General features: G+C 38.9%; 1 protein-coding gene across 13 annotated transcripts in view; it reads left to right on the top strand.

Annotated features, from left to right (window-relative positions):
• Window positions 1-24728, top strand: part of ASH1L (ASH1 like histone lysine methyltransferase) — a 203321-nt gene that overhangs the window by 163919 nt on the left and 14674 nt on the right. For 12 of the 13 annotated variants that reach the window (XR_009052519.1, XM_057725905.1, XM_057725915.1 and 9 more), the window contains 4 exons: window positions 9415-9523; window positions 16430-16594; window positions 16758-16852; window positions 18509-18666. Coding sequence is in view for 12 of the 13 variants with exons in the window: in XM_057725905.1 (XP_057581888.1) it covers window positions 9415-9523; window positions 16430-16594; window positions 16758-16852; window positions 18509-18666 (527 nt within the window). In the remaining variant the exon portion in view is untranslated. The remainder of the gene's footprint in view (window positions 1-9414; window positions 9524-16429; window positions 16595-16757; window positions 16853-18508; window positions 18667-24728) is intronic. The other variant, XM_057725947.1, reaches the window with a different exon arrangement.

Genomic DNA, 24728 nt, shown 5'->3' with positions numbered 1-24728 from the left:
CAGATATAGAAAGTATCTTCTCTGACCACAGTGGATGAGTTGAAAATCAGTAACATAAAGGAAACGGGAAAATTCATGAAACTGGAAATTCACACACTTTTAAACAACCAATTAGTAGAGAAGAAACCACAAGGGAAATTAGAAAATATTTAGAGATAAATGAAATTAACACAACATACCAAAACTTATGGAATGAAGTAGTAACAGTGCTAAGTGGGAATATAGCTGTAAATGCTTACACTAAAAAACAAGAAAGAGCTCAAATCAGCAACCTAACTTTACAACTGAATGACCTAGAAAAAGAACAAACTAAACCTAAAGTTAGTCAAAGGAAGGAAATAATAAAGATTAGAGCAGAGATAAATGAAATAGAGAATAGAAAAACAATAGAGAAAATCAGTGAAGCCAAAAGTTGGTTCTTCAAAAAAATAGACACAATCCACAAACCTTTAGCTAGATGGACAAAGAATAAAGGACTCAAATTAATAAACTTAGAAATGAAGTGAAAGTGGAGACATCAGTACCAATTCTACAGAAATGAAAAAGATTATAAGTGAGTACTAGGAACAGATGTACAGCAAAAAATTGGATAACCTAGTTGAAATGGACAAATTTCTAGAAACACAAAACCTACTAAGATTAAATCATGAAGAAGTAAAAAATCTTAATTGACCTGTAAGCAGTAAGGATATTAAATCAATAAAAAGCTCCCAACAAAGAAAAGTCCTTGATTTGATGGTTTGATTTGATGGTGAATTCTAATACCACCCCATCTCAAACTTTTCCAAAAAAATTGAAGAGAAGGAGACACCACCTAACTCACTCTATGAAGCAGGCATAACCCTGTTACTGAAGCTTGGCAAAGACCCTACAAGAAAACTACAGACCAATATCTCTTATGAATATTGAGGCAAAAATCCTCAACAAAATACTACCAAACAGAATTCAACAGCATATTAAAAGGATTATGCACAATGACCAGGTGGGATTTAATCCCGGAAGGCAAGAGTGGTTCAACATATGAAAATTGATCAATGTGATACACTACATCAGTAAAATGAAGGGGAAAAGAAATCACATGATCATCACAATTGATGCAGAAAAAGCATTTGACAAAAATCAACACACTTTCGTGGTAAAAATACTCAACAAAATAGGAATAGAAGGACTACCTTAACATAAAAGTCATATATATGAAAATCCACAACAAATGTAATACTCAATGGTGAAAGACTGAAAACTTTTCCTCTAAGATCAGGAACAAGACAAGGATGCCCACTTTCACCACGTCTATTCAAAATAATATTGTAAGTTCTAGCCAGAAAAGTTAGACAAGAAAGAGGTATAAAAGGCACCCAGGTTGGAATGGAAGAGTAAAATCATCTGTTTGCATATTGTATGGTCTTCTGCAGTTGCATTTCTATATACAAACAATGAGCAATCTGAAAAGGAAATTACAAATCAGTTCCATTTGCAGTATCATAAAAAAGAATGAAGTACTTAGGAATTAACTTAATCAGTGAGGTGAAAGAATTGTACAATGAAAGCTATAAAAAACATTGCTAATAGAAATTAAAGACAATAAATGAATGGTAACACATCCCTTGTTCATAGATTAGAAGATTTAATATTGTTAAAATGTCAGTATCACCCACAGCTATCTACAGATTCAATGAAATCCCTATCAAAATCCCAATGACTTTTTTTTTTTTGCAGAAATAGAAAACCCATCTTGAAATTCATACGGAGTCTCAAGGGCCCCCCAAATAACCAAAACAGTCCTAAAAAAGTACAAAACTGGAGGACTCACACTTTTTTATTTCAAAAGTTACTACAAAATTACAGTAATCAGACCAGTACGGAATAGACATAAAGACAGGCGCATAGATCCATGAAATAGACTAGAGAGCCTTGAAATAAACTCACATATATGGTCAAATGATTTTTTACAAGTGTGCCAAGACCATCCAATGGAAAAGGGATAGTCTTTTCAGCAAATAGTGCTAGGAAAACTGAATATCCACATGCAAAAGTATGAAGTGATCCCTTACCAAACATCACATACAAAAATTAAGTCAAAAAAAATTAATTCAAACCAATCAAGGACCTAAATGTAATAAAACAGTAAAACTTGAAGAAGAAAACATAAAAGTTTCACAACATTGGACTTGGCAATAATTTCTTGGATATGACACCAAAGGCACAGGTAACCAAAAAAAAATAGACTAATTGGACTTCATAAAAAATTTTAAATCAAAAGACACTGTCCACAGAGTAAAAAGGCAACCCATAGAATGGGAGAAAATATTTGCAAGTTATATATCGGATAAGGTATTAATATCCAGAATATATAGAGAACTCCTAAAACTCAAAAAGACAAACAGCCCAGTTCAGAATGGACAGAGGACTTGAATATACATTTCTCCCAAAAAAAGGATACAAATGGGGACTTCCCTGGTGGTGCAGTGGTTAAGAATCTGCCTGCCAGTGCAGGGGACACTGGTTCAGTGTTTGGTTGGAGAAGATTGTACATGCTGCAGAGCGACTAAGTCCGTTCGCCAGAACTACTGAGCCTGCACTCTAGAGCCCGCAGGCCACAACTACTGAAGCGCTCGCGCTCTCAGGCCCGTATTCTGCAACTACTGAAGCCTGCACACCTAGAGCCCATGGGAACAAAGAGTAGCCCCTGCTAGCCACAACTAGAGAAAGCCTATGCACAGCAACGAAGACCCAGTGCAGCCAAAAGTTTTATAAAAAATTTTACAAGTATACAAATGGCCAGTAAGCAAATGAAAAGATGCTCAGAATCACTAATCATTAAGGAAATGCAAATCAAAACCATGGGATACCACCTCACACCCTCAGAATGGCTACTATGAAAATAATAGAAAACAGTAAGTGTTGAGGAAAATGTGAAGAAATAGGAACACTTGTGCTCAGTTGGAAATATAAAAATGGTATAGCCAAAGTGGAAAAGGGTAAGGAGATTTCTCAAAAAATTAAAATTACCCTGTGATCCAGCAGTTCAACTTCTGAGTATATACCCAAAAGAATTGAAAGCAGGTTCTCAAAGGGATATCTGCACCTCCATGTTTTTAGTAACATTATTCATAGTAGCTAAAATGTGAAAGCAATTCAGGTGTCCATAATGGGTGAAGGGATAAAGAAAATGTGGTTTTTAAATACAATGGAATTATTATTCAGCCTTTAGAAGGAAGTTAGTTTTGCAGTGTGCTACAGCATTGATGGATCTTGAGGACATTATACTGAGTGAAATAATCCAGTCACAAAAAAGACAAATACTACTGTATGATTCCACTTATATGAGATACTTAAAAGTAGTCAAAATAGAGACAATAGAATGGTGGTTGTCTGGGTCTGGAGGATTGGGAATTATTGTTTAACAGGTATAAAGTTTCAGTTTGTTGTTTTTTTTAAAGGTTTTTTTTGGGGGGGCAGGGTTGATGTGGACCATTTTTAAGGTCCTTATTGAATTTGTTACAGTATTGCGTCTGTTTTATGTTTTGGATTTTTGGCCACAAGGCATATGGGATCTTAGCTCCCCAACCAGGGATCGAAACCACACCCACCCTGCACTGGAAGGCAAAGTCCTAACCACTGGACCTCCAGGGAAATCCTCAGAGTTTCAGTTTTATAAGATGAAAAGAGTTATGGAATTGTATGGTGGAGATGACTACGCAGCAATGCAGATGTCCTTTTTTTTTTTTTTTTTTTTTTTTTCTTTTTTTGGCCATGCCACTTGGCATGTGGTATCTTAGTTCCCCAACCAGAGGTAGAACCCATGCCCCCTGCAGTGAAAGTGTGAAGTCTTGACCACTGGTCTGCCGGGGAAGTCCATTGTGGATGTTCTTAATACCACTAAACTGTACATTTTTAAATGATTAAGATTATAAACTTTGTTACATGTGTTTTAACATAGTTAAAGAAAAGTAGGACAGTATGAACAACTTTCTATAAGGGTGTCTACTATCACCACTTCTGTTCTACCTCATGAAACATTAGTCATCTAGGAATAAACTTAAAGTTTATAGGACCTCTATACTGAAAACCACCAAACATTATTGGGAAAAAAAGACAACCTAAATTAATGGAGAAATATGCCATGTTTATGGGTTAGAAATCTCAATATTTTTGAGATGTCAGGTCTTACCAAGTTGATCTGTAAATTTGAATCCAATCAAAATCCAAGTTTTATGGAAATTGACAAGCTGATTCTGAAACATATATCTAATTGCAAAGGACCTAAAAAGGGTAAGATAATCTTGGAGAATAAAATTTAAGGACTTAAACTACCAGTTTCAAGGTATAGAGGTACACTAATGAAAACAGTAGGTGTTTGGGCTAAATTAATAGACAAATGGAATAGAATAGAGTCCAGGCAAAGACCCATAAATGTACTGTCACCTGATTTTATGACAAAGGTTACACTGGGAATCAATGAGGAAAGGATGGATTTTTAATAAGTGGTGCTAAGTCAGTAGGCTCCTACATCAATCCATATGTAAAAATTAATCTAAGATAAACCTTAGACCTAAATATTACCATTGAAACAATTGCTTTTCTAGATGGAAACATGAGAGAATTTTCTTTATTTTTTATTGAAGTATAGTTGAATTATGGTGGTGTTAATTACTGTTGTACAGCAAAGTGACTCAGTTATATATATATAGACATTCTGTTTGATATCCTTTTCTGTTAAGGTTTATCACAGGATATTGAATATAGTTCCCTGTGCTGTACAGTATGACCTTGTTGTTTATCCATCCTATATATACCAGTTTGCTAATCCCAAACTCACAATCCAGCCCTCTTCTACCCTCCCCCTTGGCAACCACCATTCTATTCTCTATGTCCCCGATTCTGTTTCTGCTTCATAGATAGGTTCATTTGTGTCATATTTTAGATTCCACATATAAGTGATATCATATGGTGTTTGTCTTTCTCTTTCTGACTTACTTCATTTAATATGATAATCTCTAGGACTATCCATGTTGCTGCAAATGGTCTTATTTCATTCTTTTTTTATGGCTGAGTAGTATTCCATTGTATATATGTACCACATCTTTATCCATTTATCTGTCATTGGACATTTAGGTTGTTTCCATGTCTTGGTTATTGTGAATAGCACTGCTATGAACATAGGGTTGTATGTATCTCTTCGAATTATAATTTTGTCTGGATATATACCCAGAAGTGGGATTGCTGGATCATATCGTAGCTCTATTTTTAGTTCTCTGAGAGATCTCCATATTGTTTACCACAGTGGCTGCACCAACTTACATTCCCACCAGCAGTGTAGGAGGGTTCCCTTTTCACATGGGAGAATATTTTCCTAGACTTGGGATAGGTAAAGTTATCTTAAACAGGACATAAGTAGCACTGACTATAAAAGAAAACAGTTGATAAAATTAACAATTTCTGTTCATCAAAAGATAACTTTGTGTGTAAAAGCACGCCATACACTGGGAGAAGGTATTTACAATGTGTTTATCTGACAAAGAACTTACTTCTGGATAAAATTCAGAATCTGCAAATCAATGAGAAAAAGACAATCCAATTTTTAAAATAGGTAAAAGAATAGACACATTGAAAGAAAATATAACAGTGGTCAATAAACATATAAAGAGGTGCTTAATATCTTTAGTCATCAGAGAGATACTAATTAAGCCATGTTAAAAAACCGCTACAGGGCTTCACAGGTCGCACAGTAGTTAAGAATCTGCCTGCCAGTGCAGGGGACACGGATTCGATCCCTGGTCTGGGAAGATCCCACATGCCGTGGAGCAGACTAAGCCCATGTGCTACGACTACTGAGCCTGTGCTCTAGAGCCTGCGAGCAACAGCTACTGAGCCCATGTGCCACAACTACTGAAGCCTGCATGCCTAGAGCCCGTGCTCCACAGCAAGAGAAGCCACTGCAATGAGAAGCCCTTGCACCGCAAAGAGTAGCCCCTGCTCACCGCAACTAGAGAAAGCCCGTGCACAACAAAGAAGACCCAATGCAGCAAATAAATAAACAAACAAACCACTACATACCCTTAAGAATGACTACAAAGAATAATTCAAACTGTTGCCAAGGGTGTAACACAACATGAATGCTCTGTTATATTATTGCTGCCAGAAGTGTAAATTGGTATAACTACATAAAAAGATTTTTGCCAGTACCTGCCAAAGCTAATAAGCACATCAGTAACCCAGCAACCTTACTCATAAGTATATCCCCCATAAATGAATGTTTATATTCAAAAGATATATGCAAGAATGTCCACACAAATTTTTTTTCTTTTTCTTTTTCTCTCAGGCTGTGCTGCACGGCTTGTGGGATCTCAGTTCCCCAACCAGGGATTGAACCTGGGCCACAGCAGTGAAAGCCTGGAATCCTAACCACTAGGCCACCAGGGAACTCCCCAGGCATTTTTTTAACAATAGCTAAAAACTGCAAACAATCCAAATGTTTATCAACATTAAAATAGGTATATAAATTGTGCTAAGTTCATATAATGGAATACTACACAGCAACGTAAAGGCATAATACAGTGCAACACTGATTGAAAGAAGGGAGGCAGACATATAATTGTACATAGTATAGTATATTCTGTATGATTCCATTTATTTGAAGTTTAAAACAGATGAAATTATAATCTCTATGGGGATAGAGAGTAGAATGGTATTAACCTGGGAATTTACACAGCTGTACAGATATATAAAATTCAACAAGCTATACATTTAAGATTTGTGTATTCTATCTAAGTTATACCTCCCCCTCAAGTGTTTAATACAATATAGTTTATGATCAAATTTTACATGTTGTGGTATAGACCAAGGGTCAGCCATCTTGGAATATGGCTGTGCCAATAAAAATTTCAAAGACCTGGGGGGGAGTTTGTCATAGTTTGCCCACCACTGGTATAGACTAAGAATTCTTTGTGAGTTTAGAAAAAAGAATACCAAAAACTGAAGACAGAGAAATTTACATTTGGTAGAGCAGTGTCCAAGAGAAACCTTGATGTGTTGCACATTGGCAAGAAGGAAGAAACAAGAAGCTGTGGAATCAAACAACGTGGGTTTTACTCCTCTGATTTTTAATGCAACTTAATTGGTATATGACTGTGAACAAACTCTCTAATACACTACTACCTCGTGTATAAAGTAGGGATTATAATACCTATCTCATAAGGTTGTTCTAGGTATTAAAGCGATAACCTGCTGTCAGTGTGGTACAGTGGTTAAGGTTTTGAAGCCAGCCTGCCTTAATTTGAAACTTGATTCCCCTAGTTGTTAGCTGTGTGACTTTGGGCAATTTTCTTACACTCACTGTGCGTCAGCTTCCTCATTTAGAAAATGGGAGTTATAAAACTACCTTTTTAAATATAGTTGGGAGGACTAAATAAGTTATAACTAATATAACAAGCACTCTGAAAAACAAGTATAAGACATGACACCATAAAACTCCTCAAAGAGAACATGGGCAAAACATCCTCTGACGTAAATTGTAGCAATGTTTTCTTAGGTCAGTCTCCCAAGACAATAGAAATAAAAGCAAAAATAAACAAATGGGACCTAATCAAACTTACAAGCTTTTGCACAGCACAGGAAACCATAAACAAAAGGAAAAGCCAACATACGGACTGAGAGAAAATATTTGCAAATGATGCAACCAGCAAGGGCTTCATTTCCAAAGCATACACATAGCTCATACAACTCAATAACAAAAAATGCAAACAATCCAATCAAGAATTGGGCAGAAAAGGACTTACCTGGTGGCACAGTGGTTATGCATCCACCTGCCAGTGCGGAGGACACAGGTTCGATCCCTGGTCCGGGAAGATCGTACATGCCACGGAACAACTAAGCCCATGCTCCACAACTACTGAGCCTGTGCTCTAGAGCCCTCAAGCCCCAACTAGTGAAGCCTGTGTGCTTAGAGCCCATGCTCCACAACAAGAGACGCCACCGCAATGAGAAGGCCATGCACTGCAATAAAAAGTAGCCCCTGCTCACCACAACTAGAGGAAGTCCGCACACAGCAACAAAGACCCAACACAGCCAATAATTGATTAATTTATTAAATTTATTTTCTTGAATGGAGCAGAAGACCCAAGTAGATATTCCTCCAAAGAAGACATACAGATGGCCAATAGGCATATGAAAAGATGCTCAGCGTTGCTAATTATTAGAGAAATGCAAAGCAAAAATACAACAAGGTATTACCTCACACTGGTCAGAATGGGCATCATGAAAAAGTCTACCAATAACATGCTGGAGAGGGTGTGGAAAAAGGGGAAATCTCTTACACTGTTCCTCTCTTACACTGTTGTTAGGAATGTAAATTGATGCAGCCACTGTGGAAAACAGTATGGAGATTCCTTAAAAAACTAAAAATAGAGTTGCCATATGATCCAGCAATCCCACTTCTGGGCATATATCTGGAGAAAACATTAATTCGAAGATGTACGCACCTTAATGTTTGTAAAAGTATTACTTACAGTATCCAAGACATAGAAGCCACCTAAGTGTCCACCAGGAGATGAATGGATAAAGATGTCTACTCAGACATAAAGAATGAAATAATGCCATTTGCAGCAACATGGATGGTCCTAGAGATTATCATACTAAGTGAAGTAAGTCAGAAAGAGAAAGACAAATACCATATGATATCACTTATATGTGGAATCTAAAATGTACAAATGAACTTATTTACAAAACAGAAACAGACTCACAGACATAGAAAAACTTATGGTTTCCAAAGGGGAAAGAGGGTTGGGGAGGGATCAATTAGGATTTGAGGATTAGCAGATGCAAACCACTGTATATAAAATAAACAACAAGGTCCTGCTGTATAGCACATGGAACTATATTCAATATCCTGCAGTACACTATAGTGGAAAAGAATATGAAAAAAAACAAACACTCAATAAATGTTAGCTATAATTATGTTTTTATATAACACATTTAGAACAGTGCATGAAAGCTCATTAATAATGTAGGTAAAATAGGACAAAAAAGACACACATGTACAGGTTAGAAAGATGGAGACCAGTAAGAAATAGAAGATTTTGTTGGTAACCTGTAGGAAGTAATTTTAATTTGTTTAATTAGTAAGTATACTAAAGCCATGTATTAGAAGGACTTTGAATACCAAGCAGGAAAAGTTAAGACCTTTGACAGCATAAACCATGTTTTCTAGAAAACTGATTTAGGATTATTCGTCTGTCAGCATTGTACAGGCTGGATAGAAGAAAAGAGAGATTTAAGATGGAGTGATTGGCCAGGAAACTTGAGTAATTGGATGCAAAAACAAAGGCAAATTTGAAATCAGTCTACCAACTTTTCTGGCTTCCAGGCATGGTATTAGTGAATCTCTGCCTTTAACTCTTATTCCTTTCTCTATAGGTCTGTCAATGGAGTATACCGGATCGGACTATATGCTCTTAAAGATATGCCAGCTGGAACTGAACTAACTTATGATTACAACTTTCATTCCTTCAATGTTGAAAAACAGGTAAGAATAATAAATTCAGGAAGGAGTTTGAACTTTGTCACAGTGCTGTTTATAACATGGGCCTTCAGTGAACGTTACTGATTTGTAGCCACTGAGAAGTACATTGGAGGAGACAATTTTTCCCTCTTTATGCCACTTATCTAGGATACATAGGTCACCGTTATTCTTTCAGAAATCTGTAGTAGAGACTGCTCAAACATTTTTTGACTTTCAGTCAGTTCTTAACTTTTCTGGTGAAGTTTTCCCAAAGTTTAATATTTCCTTTCTACTACAGTAGAAACCCATTTATATTTATTTTATTCTCAATCAGTTCTGTTCCTCTATATGAGAATTTCTTGATTCAAACTTATTGTTGGGACACCACACTGCTTTATTTATTCTTTATCCCACAAATATCTTGCCTTCAAGGAGGTGGATTCAAGATTTGTTCTCCCATTTCATCCCCTGCCTCTCTTGTGAATGAACTCTCTCTTTGCTGTAAACCTCTGCATCTCAGCATTTTGGGAGAACTCTGTGTCTTTTGTGTCTTTCACTGCCCAAGAGGAGCCTGGCAGAGAATCAGATCCAGAGAAAAGACTTGGTTAAATTGCAAAACTGTTGTCCGCAGCCGCTTTGAACTAGAAACTCTTGTCTGAAGTGTTCGGCACAGTACCTCCAGATGTGTCTGGGGCTTGGATAGTCTTTTTTAATCCCCTTTATTGCTGGGATGAGCAACCTGTGGAGTCTGGATTCCTCAACCAGAAGTCAAGTCTGATGATCTGGGTAGGGGGCACTGAGTCCAGGACACTAGACCACTAGAGAGTCCTCAGCCACAGGGGATATTAATCACAGAGAACTCTCATGGAGGCCTCTATCAGAGTTTAAGACCCAGCTTCATGTTGGAGAGGGTGTGGAGAAAAGGGAACTCTCTTGCACTGTTGGTGGGAATGTAGGTTGGTACAGCCACTATGGAAAACAATTTGGAGGTTCCTTAAAAAACTACAAATAGAACTACCATATGATCCAGTAATCCCACTCCTGGGCATATACCCAAAGAAAACCATAATCCCAAAAGAAACATGTACCATAATGTTTACTGCAGCACTCTTTACAATAGCCAGGACATGGAAGCAACCGAAATGCCCATCAGCAAATGAATGGATAAAGAAGATGTGGCATGTATATACAATGGAATATTACTCAGCTATAAAAAGGGATGAGATGGAGCTATATGTAATGAGGTGGATAGACCTAGAGTCTGTCATACAGAGTGAAGTAAGTCAGAAAGAGAAAGACAGATATTGTATGCTAACTCACATATATGGAATCTAAAAATGGTACTGATGAACTCAGTGACAAGAACAAGGACGCAGATGCAGAGAATGGACTGGAGAACTCAAGGTTTGCGGGGGGGGGGGGGGCGGGGGGTGAAGGGGAAGCTGAGACGAAGTAAGAGTGTAGCCCAGACATATATATAGTACCAACTGTTAAATAGATAGCCAGTGGGAAGTTGTTGTATAACAAAGGGAGTCCAACTCGAGGATGGAAGATGCCTTAGAGGACTGGGATGGGGGTGGGGGGAGTTGAGGGAGGGCGGGAATATGGGGATATGTGTATAAAAACAGATGATTGAACTTGGTGTACCCCCCCCCAAAAATAATAAATAAATAAATAAAATAAATAAATAAATAAAAATAAAACAGTGCAATTAAAAAAAAAAAAAAAAAAGGACCCAGCTTCACCCGACTGCCTGCAGCTGCCCTTGCTGGATACCTCACCAAACTACAAACAAGACAGGAACACAAACCCACCCATTAGCACACAGACTACCTAAAGCCATACTAAGCTCACAGATACCCTAAAATATACCACGTGACATGGCCCTGCTCATCAGAGGGAAAAGACTCAGATCCACACACCAGAAATCAGGCACCAGACCCTCCCATCAAGAAGCCTACTCAAGACACCAGACCAGCCCCGCCACAGGGGGACAGAGAACAGACACAAGAGGAATTACTACTAAGCCGCATAGGGAAAGGAGACATCAAATACTATAAATTAGACAAAATGAGACAACAGAGAAATACCTTGCAGGCAAAGGAGCAAAATAAAAACCCACAAGACCAAGTAAATGAAGAAGAAATAAGCAAATTGCCTGAAAAAGAATTCAGAGTAATGATAGTAAAGATGATCCAGAATCTCGACAACAAAATAGAGAAAATACAAGAAACATTTAATAAGACCTAGAAGAACTAAAGAGCAAACAGTAATGAACAACACAATAACTGAAATTAAAAATACTCTAAGACTTCCTAGGTGGCGCAGTGGTTAAGAATCTGCCTGCTAGTGCAGGGGACATGGGTTTGAGCCCTGCTCTGGGAAGATTCCACACACCACAGAGCAACTAAGCCCGTGCACCACAACTATTGAGCCTGTGCTCTAGAGCCCATGCTCTGCAAGAGAAGCCACTACAGTGAGGAGCCTGTGCACCACAATGAAGAGTAGCCCCCACTCACAGCAACTAGAGAAAGCCCATGTGCAGCAATGAAGACCCAACGCATCCAATAAATAAATAGATTTATTAAATAAAAAATAAATAAGCAAATAAATAAAATACTTGAGATGGAATCAATAGCAGAATAACTGAGGCAGAAGAACAAGTAAATGAGCTGGAAGATAGAACGGTGGAAATAACTGCCACAGAGCAGGAAAAAGAAAAATGGAAGACAGTCTCAGAGACTTCATGGACAGCATTAAGTGCAACAATATTGGAATCATAGGTGTCCCAGAAGAAGAAAAAAAGAAAGGGTCTGAGAAAATATTTGAAGAGATTATAGTTGAAAACTTCCCTAATGTGGGAAAGGAAATAGTCAAGTCCAAAAAGCACAGAGTCCCATGCAGAACAAACCTGAGGAGAAACACACTGAGACACATGTTAATCAAACTAATGAAAATTAAACACAAAGAAAAAATATTAAAAGCAGCAAGAGAAAAGCAACAAATAACATGTAAGGGAAAACCCGTAAGGATAACAGCTGATCTTTCTGCAGAAACACTGCAGGCCAGAAGGGAGTGGCAGGATATACTTAAAGTCTTGAAAGAGAAAAACCTACAGCCAAGAATACTCTGCCCAGCAAGAATCTCATTCAGACTCAATGGTGAAATAAAAGGCTTTACAGACAAGCAAAAGTTAAGAGAATTCAGCACCACCAAACCAGCCTTACAACAGTTGGTAAAGGAACTTTTCTAGGCAGGAAACACAAGAGAAGGAAAAGACCTACAAATACAAACCCAAAACAATTAAGAACACTCATGCCAATAATTACCTTAAAGGTAAATGGATTAAATGCTCCAACCAAAAGCCACAGACTGGCTGAATGGATACAAAAACAAGACCCTTACATATGCTGTCTACAAGAAACCCACTTCAGACCTAGGAACACATACAGACCAAAAGTAAGGGGATGGAAAAAGATATTCCATGCAAATGGAAGTCAGAAGAAAGCTGGAGTAGCAATACTCGTATCAGACAAATTCAACTTTAAAGTAAAGACAAGAGACAAGGAAGGACACTGCATAATGATGAAGGGATCCATCCAAGAAGAACACATAACAATTGTCAATATCTATGCACCCAACGTAGGAGCATCTCAGTACATAAGGCAGATGCTAACAGTCACAAAAGGGGAAATCGACAGTAACACAATTAAAGAAATGAAGGAAACAATAACAAAGATCAGTAAAACTAAAATCTGGTTCTTTGTGAAGATAAACAGAATTGGTAAACCATTAGCCAGACTCATCAGGAAAAACGGTAGAAGATGGAGATCAACAGAATTAGAAATGAAAAAGGAGAAGGAACAACTGACCCCACAGAAGTACAAAAGATCATGAGAGACTACTGCAAGCAACTATATGCCAATAAATTGGATAACCTAGAAGAAATGGATACATTCTTAGAAAGTACAATCTTCCAAGACTGAACCAGGAAGAAATAGAAAATATGAACAGACCAGTCACAAGCACTGAAATTGAGGCAGTGATTAAAAATCTCCCAACAAACAAAAGCCCAGGGCCAGATGGCTTCACAGGCGAATTCTGTCAAACATTTAGAAAAGAGCTAACACCTATCCTTCTCAAACTTTTCCAAAATATAGCAGGAGGAACACTCCCAAACTCATTCTACGAGGCCACCATCACCCTGATACCAAAACCAGACAAAGATGTCACAAAATAAGAATATTACAGGCCAGTATCACTGATGAATATAGATGCAGAAATCCTCAACAAAATACTAGCAAACAGAATCCAGTAGCACATTCAAAAGATGATACACCATGATCAAGTGGGGTTTATCCCTGGAATGCAAGGATTCTTCAATATATGCAAATCAATCAATGTGATACATCATATTAAATTGAAGGATAAAAACCATATGATCATCTCTATAGATGCATAAAAAGCTTTTGACAAAATTCACACATTTATGATAAAAACTGTCCAGAAAGTGGGCATAGAAGGAATTTACCTCAACATAATAAAAGCCATATGTGACAGACCAACAGCCAACATCATTCTAAATGGTGAAAAACTGAAAGCATTCCCTCTAAAAACAGGAACAAGACAAGGGTGCCCACTCTCACCACTATTATCCAACATAGTTGTGGAAGTTTTAGCCACAGTAGTCAGAGAAGAAAAAGAAATAAAAGGAATCCAAATTGGAAAAGAAAAAGTAAAATTGTCACTCTTTGCAGATGACATGATATTATACATAGAAAACCCTAAAGATGCTACAACAAAACTGCTAGCGCTGATCGATGAATTTAGTAAAGTAGCAGGATACAAGATTAATGCACAGAAATCTCTTGCATTCCTATACACTAACAACAAAAGATCAGAAAGAAAAATAAAGGAAACACTCCCATTTACCATTGCAACAAAAAGAATAAAATACCTAGGAATAAACCTGCCTAAGGAGGCAAAAGACCTGTACGCAGAAAACTGTAAGACACTGATAAAATCAAAGATGATAGAAATAGATGGAGGGACATACCATGTTCTTGGATTGGAAGAATCAACACTGTGAAAATGACTATACTACCCAAAGCAATTTACAGATTCAGTGCAATCCCTATCAGTTTACCAATGGCATTTTTCACAGAACTAGAACAAGAAATTTTACGATTTGTTTGGAAACACAAAAGACCCTGAATAGCGAAAGCAATCTTGAGAAGGAAAGAGGGAGCTGGAGGAATCAGGCTCCCTGACTTCAAACTATACTACAAGGCTACAGTAATCAAGACAGTATGGGACTGGCACAAAAAAAGAAATATAGATCAATGGAACAGAATAGCCCAGAGATAAACCCACGCACATATGGGCACCTTACCTTTGACAAAGGAGGTTAAGAATATACGATGGAGAAAAGACAGCCTCTTCAATAAGTAGTGCTGGGAAAATTGGACAGCTACACGTAAAAGAATGAAATTGGAACACCTCCTAACACCACATACAGAAAGGAACTCAAAATGGACTAAAGAGCTAAATGTAAGGCCGGACACTATAAAACTCTTAGAGGAAAACATAGGTAGAACACTCTGATATAAATCAAAGCAAGATCCTTTTTGACCCACCTCCTAGAATAATGGAAATAAAATCAAAAATAAACAAATGGGACCTGATGAAACTTAAAAGCTTTTGCACAGCAAAAGAAACCATAAAGAAGACAAGAAGACAACCCTCACAATGAGAGAAAGTATTTGCCAGTGAAGCAGCTGGCAAAGGATAAATCTCCAGAATATACCAGCAGCTCATGCAGCTCAATATCAAAAAAGCAAATAATCCAATCCAAAAATGGGCAGAAGACCTAAATAGACTTTTCTCCAAAGGAGGCATGCAGATGGCTAACAAACACATGAAAAGATGCTCAACATCACTAATCATTAGAGAAATGCAAGTCAGAGCCACAGTGAGGTATCACCTCACACTGGTCAGAATGGCCATCATCAAAAAAATCTAGAAACAAGTGCCGGAAAGGATGTGCAGAAAAGGGAACCCTCCTGCACTGTTGGTGGGAATGTAAATTGCTACAGCCACTATGAGGAACAGTATGGAGGTTCCTTAAAAAACTAAAAATAGAACTACCATATGACCCAGCAGTCCCACTACTGGGCATATACCCTGAGAAAACCATAATCCAAAAAGAAACATGTACCACAGTGTTCATCGCAGCACAATGTCCATAGCCAGGACATGGAAGCAACCTAAATGCCCATCAACAGATGAATGGATAAAGAAGATGTGGCACATATATACAATGGAATATTACTCAGCCATAAAAAGGAATGAAATTGAATTATTTGTAGTGAGGTGGATGGACCTAGAGTCTGTCATGCAGAGCGAGGTAAGCCAGAAAGAAAAACAAATATCGTATGCTAACTCACATATATGGAATCTGAAAAAATGGAACTAAGGAACCAAGTGACAGGGCAAAAATAAAGATGCAGATGTAGAGAATGGACTTGAGGACATGGCGTCAGGGGGCGGAGGGAAAGCTGGGACGAAGTGAGAGAGTAGCATTGACATATATACAGTACCAAATGTAAAATAGATAGCTAATGGGAAGCTGCTGCATAACACAGGGAGATTGACTCGATTATTGGTCATGACTTAGAGGGGTGGGATAGGGAGGGTGGGAAGGAGTCGCGGGAAGGAGGGGATATGGGGATCTGTGTATAAATACAGCTGATTCACTCTGTTGTACAGCAGAAACTGGCACAACAGTGTAAAGCAATTATACTCCAATAAAGAATTAAAAAAAAAAAAAAACTTGTTGGGGGTCCAGATGCTCAGGCATTCTATTCTATATTGAACTTTTAAATGTTCAGCGGTCACAGGCTGAAAGCATTATTCTCTTTCCCTTCAAAGCAACTGTGTAAGTGTGGCTTTGAGAAATGTCGAGGAATCATTGGAGGCAAGAGTCAACGCATGAATGGACTCACCAGCAACAAAAGTAGCCAGCCAGTGACCACACATAAAAAATCTGGACGCTCGAAAGAGAAGAGGAAGTCTAAGCACAAGCTGAAGAAAAGGGTGAATAATAATCTCATGGTTTTCCCCAAATAGCTGCTTAGAGGCAATTACTGAAATAAGGGAAATACCAAAGAGTGGCATCTTTAGAGTTGTTTAAAATATTCTTTGAGGTGATTTATGATTTATCTTGTTTTTCCTGCAATCTCGTCCATCTGTTTTTTAGAGAGGCCACCTCTCTGAGGAACCCAGTGAAAACATCAACACTCCAACAAGATTGACCCCCCAATTACAAATGAAGCCAATGTCCAATCGGGAGAGGTAAAAAGGAGATTTTCTTACCTAAGCTCTTTAAATTATGTGACTTGCTTGACAATTTAAAAATTGTTAAATATCCATATAGTTGAGACATTTGTGCAGGAAGGCTTTAAACAAGGAGTCAGGGGTGAACTTGGGTGGGGGGAGAATCTATGTCTTTCCTTAATTTCTAACTGAAATTTAGCATTTCCTTCAAATGTGACTGTTGGCAAAAGAAAAAGATGTGTATGTGTGTGTGTGTATAGTAGTTGCAGTTTCCATGAGTTTGTCACAAATATTTACATTTTCATATCATGTTATAGGTATTACAGATATTTCAAAATATCATTCATTCTTATCTCTACCTTAAAATTACTATGGTTGCTAAACCCACCACTAGATCTTGTCACGTGGTAAAAATTAATGTTCATTTCTATATTACAATTTCAGGGTTTTTATTTAATATTCTGAAAACTATTTGTTTATTCAGTTTCCTTTTAATCCTGTGTACTAAAAGTTACTTAACATTTTTAATACTTTTAATTAACATTGTTCCGAGGAGTGTTACATGAGTTTCACCAGACTGCCAAAGAAATGCGTGCCACAAAAAAGGTTAAGAATCCCTGTTTTGTTGATAAATTAACAGAGCCATGTAAGGATCTTTAGTGGTGATCTTTGCTTTTCCCTATATTGAGATAATATTTGTCCATGTCAGAAATAAGAGAAGTAAATATGTATGTCCTATTTTTCAAATTGTCTTGGGACATTTCCTACATCTTCCCTGACTACACACTCTAATGTCTTAGAAATTTCATCCTATCCATAACTTTACTATAATTTTAGCCCCTTTCATCCTGTTTCACTTTGAATCATGGAAATTTTAAGTTTCAATAAAATAGAGAAGTCCAGTGGTTCTCTACTTTGACTCCATAGTAGTTTAGGGAGCTTTTTAAAACTCATGATGCCCAGTCCACGCTTCAGGCCACTTACATCAGAATTTTCAGAGATGGGACCCAGGTATCAGTAGTTTGTAAAGCTCCCCAAGTGATCTCAATGTGCTGCCAAAGTCAGGAACTATAAAATTAGTCTAATCTCCACTTACTGAGCACCGCAGTTTGAGACTTATTCAAGGTCACATCTGTTTATATGTGTGCTAGGCTGAAAATCAAATTATGGAACCATCAGAATTGTGCAGGTTAATCAAGATACACGCAACTCATTTAAGTTTAGAGATCCATGTGGCGGCACTGTACCTAACATGGTTTGCCCAGTGCATATCCATTGGAAATATCTTTGCCTTTATCTGCCAGCCCAGTTCTCCTTGTTATACCTGAACCTAAGCCTATACTTCATCTTGGCAGCTTCCTTTAGAATTTGTACAAATACTCCATAAAGCTCTGCCTTCAGGTCTGCCTGCTTCAATTGCCAAAATTGTTGCAGCTTTTAGGTGGTATTTGTCAGATATTTGTAAATATTATAGAGAAATGTTTTGTGTTATGTGAAAAAAATCAAGATTCAAAACTGAATAATGTTTCTCCATATGTAATTCTCTTTATAATAGCTGATTTCACTGATAAGTATTCATTTATATCATCATAACAGTGGCTTACATAAAGCAGACGTGTAGTAAGTGCTTGTTGAATTGATGAATAAAGGAGTTCCTTTCTTCCTTCCTTACAGAAACTTCGTATTAAAGCATCATGTGTTCTTGGTCCGAAACTGGGAGAAGATTCGGCAGAAACAGGAGGAAGTAAAGCACACCAGTGATAATATTCACTCAGCATCATTATATACCCGTTGGAATGGCATCTGCCGAGATGACGGGAACATTAAATCTGGTAAGGACTGGGAAAACATTCTTGTTAATTCCATAAGGTTGCCTCGAAGGTGATTATTTTACCTACTTTCAAATAGTCTATTCAAAGATTCTCTTTAGTCTGGACTAAAAAAGTTAAGATCCATACAAGTATCAGTCATCAGTCACCAGTCCATCCCAGCTCTTCAACTTCCTTGTCTCTACTCTTAAGGAATAGGAAGAAGCCCCCTTCCACCAGCTTCCCAAACATCACCTACAGCCTGAAAGTTACTAGACATGAGATAGGCAGTGGGTCCTCTGTGTTCCTTCCTACCTAGAAAATAACTTGCAGACAGGAGAAGTAGTGATGCCAAATGCAGGAGAAAATGACACTAGTGTTAATTTCAATACTTTGGTTTCCCCCACATTCAGATCAGCATTATACACAGAGATCTTCAGATTTTCTTTTACTGACTTTCATGAGTGAGTAGTGTACCAGCACTCGAAAGTTCAGATCTGGTATCCAGAACAGACCTTAAACAGAGAAACTGGCATGTCCAAGCATCCTTTGTAACTGAAAATAAAGTGTTAAAAGCTCATGGTCTTCTTTTTTTATTTCTTTTCTTTTCTCTCTCCCTCTCTTTTTTTTTTTTTTTTTTTGCTGTACCCCTCAGCTTGCCAGATCTTAGTTCCCCAACCTGGGATTGAACCCATGCCCCCTGCAGTGAAAGCATGGAGTTCCAACCACTGGACCACCAGAGAATTCCCCTCATGCTCTTCTTTTATTCTTTCCTTCTTTCCCTTAAAAAAGTAGAAGCCAGAAAAAAGAAAAAAAAAAGTAGAAGCCGGGAATTCCCTGGTGCTCCAGTGGTTAGAACTTGGCACTTTCACTGCCAGGGCCCGGGTTCAGTCCCTGTTGGGGAACTAAGATCCTGCAAGCCAAGGGGTGTGGCAAAAAAAGAAAAAAAAAGAAAAAAAAAAGTAGAAGCACTCTGCATGGTGTATGAGGCAGCATGCTGGGTGGGAACTAGATTGATTTAGAAATTTGCCCAGAATCTTGTATCTTCTCAGTGATTTGATTGGCATAAATTCTCTCAACTTATATTCCAATTAGTTCAAATCTTCTGATAATAACAATAATTGTTTCCTGAGTGTTTATTATAGGTCAGGCACTGAGCTAAAACATATTAAAGCATTATCTCATTTGATCTACACAAATTACCTCTTGAGGGAAGTACAGGCATACCTCATTTATTACACTCACTTTATTGCACTTTGCAGATATTGTGTTTTCTACAGATTGAAAATTTTGTGGCAACGCTGCTTAGAGCAAATCTGTGGCACTGTTTTTCCAACAGCATTCTCTCACTTCATGTGTCTGTGTCACATTTTGGTAATTCTCACACAATTTCAAACTTTTTCATTATTATTATATCTCTGATTAGTGATCATTGATGTTACTATTATAATTGTTCTGGGACGCCTCAAACCATGCCCATGTAAGAGAGTGAACTTTATAAATGCTGTGTGTGTTCTGACTACTCTACCAGGCTGCCATCCCCCGCCCCCCATCTCTCTCCCTCCCCTCCCCCCCTCAACCCCGTCTCTGTCCCTTTCCTCAGGCCTCCCTAATCCCTGAGACACAGCAATATTGTAATTGGGCCAACTGATAACCCTACAGTGGCCTCTAAGTGTTCAAGTGAAAGGAAGAGTCACATGACTCTCACTTTAAATCAAAACCTAGAAATCATTAAGCCTAGTGAGGAAGGCGTGTCTAAAGCCGAGACAGCCTGAAATAGGCCTCTTGTACCAAACAGATAGCCAAGTTGTGAATGCAAAGGAAAAGTTCTTGAAGGAAATTAAAAGTGCTGCTCCAGTGAACACACAAATGATAAGAAAGTAAAACAGCCCTATTGCTGACGTGGAGAAAGTTTGAGTGGTCTGGATGCAAGGTCAATCGGCCACACCACTCCCTTAAGCCAAAGCCTAATCCAGAGCAAGGCCCTAACTCTCTTCAGTTCTGTGAAGGCTGAGAGATGTGAAGCAGCTGCAGAAGAAAAATGTGAAGCAGCTGCAGAAGAAAAATCTGAAGCTAGCAGAGGTTGGTTCTGAGGTTCAAGGGAAGGAGCCATCTCTATAACATCAATCACAAGGTGAAGCAGCCAGTGCTGACCTAGTAGAAGCTGTAGCAAGTTATCCAGAAGGTCCAGCTCAGATCATTAGTGAAGGTGGCTCCACTAAACAGCAGATTTTCAGTGTAGATGAAACAGCCTTTTACTGGAAGAAGGTACCATCTAGGACTTTCACAGCTACAGAGGAGAAGTCAGTGCCTGGCTTCAGAGCTTCAAAAGACAGGCTGATTCTCTCTTGTTAGGGGCAAATGCAGCTGGTGACTTTAAGTTGAAGCCAATGCTCATTTACCATTCCGGAAGTCCTAGGACCCTTCCAAATTATGCTAAATCTACTCTGTCTGTGCTCTTTTATTATTTTTTTTAAATTTTATTTATTTATTATTTTTTGGGGGTACACCAAGTTCAATCATCTGTTACCTGTGCTCTTTTAAATGGAACAACAAAGCCTGGATGACAGCCCATCTGTTGACAACATGGTTTACTGAATATTTTAAGCCCACTGTTGAGACCTACTGCTCAGGAAGAAAGATTCCTTTCAAAATATTACTGCTCATTAACAATGCACCTGGTCACCCAAGAGCTCTGATGGAGACGTGCAACAAGATTAACGCTGTTTTCATGCCTGCTAGCACAGCATCCACTCTGCAGCCCACGGATCAAGGAGTAATTTCCACATTCAAGTCTTATTATTTAAGAAATACATTTCATAAGGCTACAGCTGCCACAGATAGTGATTCCTCTGATGAATCTGGGCAAAGGAAATTGAAAATCTTGTGGAAAAGATTCTAGATGCCATTAAGAACATTTGTGGTTCACGGGAGGAGGTCAAAAAAACATCAACGTTAACAGGAGTTTGGAAGTTTCCAACCCTCATGGATGACTTGGAGGGATTCAAGACTTCAGTGTAGGAAGTAACTGCAGATGTGGTGGAAACAGCAACAGAACTAGAATTAGGGGAGCCCGAAGGTGTGACTGAACCGCTGCAACCTTGTGGCAAAATTTTCACGGATGAGGAGTTGCTTCTCGTGGGTGAGCAAAGAAAGTGGCTTCTTGAGATGAAATCTACTCCTGGTGAAGATGCTGGGAAGATTTTGTTGAAATGGTGACAAATGATTTAGAATATTACATAAACTTAGTTGCTAAGGCAGTGGCAGCAGCAGGGTTTGAGAGGACTGACTCCAATTTTGAAAGAAGTTCTGTGGGTAAAATGCTATCAAAGAGCATTGCGTGAGGCAGAGTAGGAGGACGTGCGGCTCACTCCCTCTTGGAAAAGCACCAGAATTACAACTAAATGCTGAACAATCATCAACAGAAAGACACTGGAACTCACCAAAAAAGACACCCCACATCCGGAGACAAAGGAGAAGCTACAGTGAGACAGTAGGAGAGGCGCAATCGCATTAAAATCAAATCCCATAAATGCTGGGTGGGTGACTCACAAGCTGGAGAACAGTTATACAGCAGAAATCCACCCACTAAGGTGAGGATTCTGAGCCCCATGTTCGGCTTCCCAACCTGGGAGTCCAGCAACGGAAGGAGGAATCTCCACAGAGAATCAGACTTTGAAAACCAGTGGGATCTGATTGCAGGACCTCCACAGGATTGGGGGAAACGGAGACTCCACTCTTGGAGGGCACACAAAAAAGTGTGCTCACCAGGACCGAGGGGAGCAGTGACCCCATAGGAGACTGAACCAGACCTACCTGCTGGTGTTGGAGGGTTGCCTGCAGAGGTGGGGGGTAGCTGTGGCTCACTGAGGAGACAGGGGCACTGGCGGCAGGGGTTCTGAGAAGTGCTCATTGGCATGAGCCCTCCCAGAGTCCACCATTCGCCCCACCAAAGAGCCTGTAAGCTCCAGTGGTGGGTCACCTCAGGCTAGACAACCAACAAGGTGTGAACACAGCCCCACAGGTTAGCAGACAAGCAGATTAAAGTTTTACTGAGCTCTGCCCACCAAATGGGATTAAAGTCTTACTGAGCTCCGCCCACCCAGCCCTACCCACCATCTGTCCCTCCCATCAGGAAGCACGCATGAGCCTCCTAGATAGCTTCCTCCACAAGAGGGCAGACAGCAATATCAAGCAGTATCAGCAGTATTTCGTCTTGTGGAACTGAAAACCACAGCCACAGAAAGATAGAGAAAATGAAAAAGCAGAGAACTTTGTACCAGATGAAGGGACAGGATAAAAACCCAGAAAAACAACCAAATGAAGAGGAGATAGGCACCCTTCCAGAAAAAGAATTCAGAATAATGATGGTGAAGATGATCCAGGACTTTGAAAAAAGACTGGATGCAAAGATCGAAAAGTTTACCAAAGACCTAGAAGAATTAAAGAACAAATAAACAGAGATATGCAACACAATAACTGAAATGAAAAATACACTAGAAGGAACCAATGGCAGATTAACTGAGGCAGAAGGGCAAATAAGTGACCTGGAAGACAGAATGGTGATAATCACTGATGTGGAAAAGAATAAAGAAAAAAGAATGAAAAGAACTGAAGAGAGCCTAAGAGACCTCTGGGACAACGTTAAACGCACCAACATTCGCATTATAGGGGTCCCAGAAGCAGAAGAGAGAGAGAAAGGACCTGAGAAGATATTGGAAGAGATTATAGTTGAAAACTTCCCTAACATGGGAAAGGAAATAGCTACCCAAGTCCAGGAAGCACAGAGAGTCCCAGGCAGGATAAACCCAAGGAGAAACACGCCAAGACATATAGTAGTCAAACTGACAAAAATTAAAGACAGGGAAATGTTATTAAAAGCAACAAGGGAAAAACGACAAATAACACACAAGGGAACTCCCATCAGGTTAACAGCTGATTTCTCAGCAGAAACTCTGCAAGCCAGAAGGGAGTGGCATGGTATATTTCAAGTGATGAAAGGGAAGAACCTCCAACCAAGAATACTCTACCCAGCAAGGATCTCATTCAGATTCGACGGAGAAATCAAAACTTTACAGACAAGCAACAGCTAAGAGAATTCAGCACCACCAAACCAGCCGTACAACAAATGCTAAAGGAACTTCTCTAAGTGGGAAACAGAAGAGAGACCTACAAAAACAAAAACAAAATAATTAAGAAAATGGTACTGGGATCATACCTATCGATAATTACCTTGAATGTAAATGGACTAAATGCACCAACCAAAAGACACAGACTGGCTGAATGGATACAAAAACAAGACCCATATATATGCTGTCTACAAGAGACCCACTTCAGACCTAGGGACACATACAGGCTGAAAGTGAGGGGATGGAAAAAGATATTCCATGCAAATGAAAATCAAAGAAAGCTGGAGTAACAACAGTCATATCAGATAAAATAGAATTTAAAATAAAAAATGTTACAAGAGGCAAGAAAGGACATTACATAAAGATCAAGGGATCCATCCGAGAAGAGGAGATAACAATTATAAATATAAATGCACGCAATATAGGAGCACCTCAATCCATAAGGCAAATGCTGACATCTATGAAAGAGGAAATGCAAGGCAGAAATAGAGACACAGGTGTAGAGAACAAACACATGGACACCAAGTGGGGAAAGCAAGGAGGGTTGGGGGGTGATGAATTGGGAGATTGGGATACCAATTGTACACTCTAAATATATGCTGTTTATTGTCTGTTAACTGTATCCCAATAAAAGTACTTAAAAAAAAAAAAAAAAAGCATTGCATGAAAAAAACATAGGGACTTTCCTGGTGACACAGTGGATAAGACTCCACACTCCCAATGTAGGGAATCTTGGTCAGGGAACTAGATCTCATATGTATGCCACAACTAAGAATTTGCATGCCACAATTAAGGAGCCCATGTGCTGCAATTAAGGAGCCTGCCCGCTGCAACTAAGGAGCTCACGTGCCGAAACTAAGGAGCTGGCAAGCCAAAACTAAGGCGCCCACCTGGTGCAACCAAATAAATAATTAAGGGGGCTTCCTGGGTGGCGCAGTGGTTAAGAGTCTGCCTGCC

Source organism: Hippopotamus amphibius, chromosome 1 (genome assembly GCF_030028045.1).
Source record: "Hippopotamus amphibius kiboko isolate mHipAmp2 chromosome 1, mHipAmp2.hap2, whole genome shotgun sequence".
Taxonomy (NCBI): domain Eukaryota; kingdom Metazoa; phylum Chordata; class Mammalia; order Artiodactyla; family Hippopotamidae; genus Hippopotamus; species Hippopotamus amphibius.
Note: the sequence above shows the minus strand (reverse complement) of the source record. Positions and strands in the feature narration are given on the sequence as shown.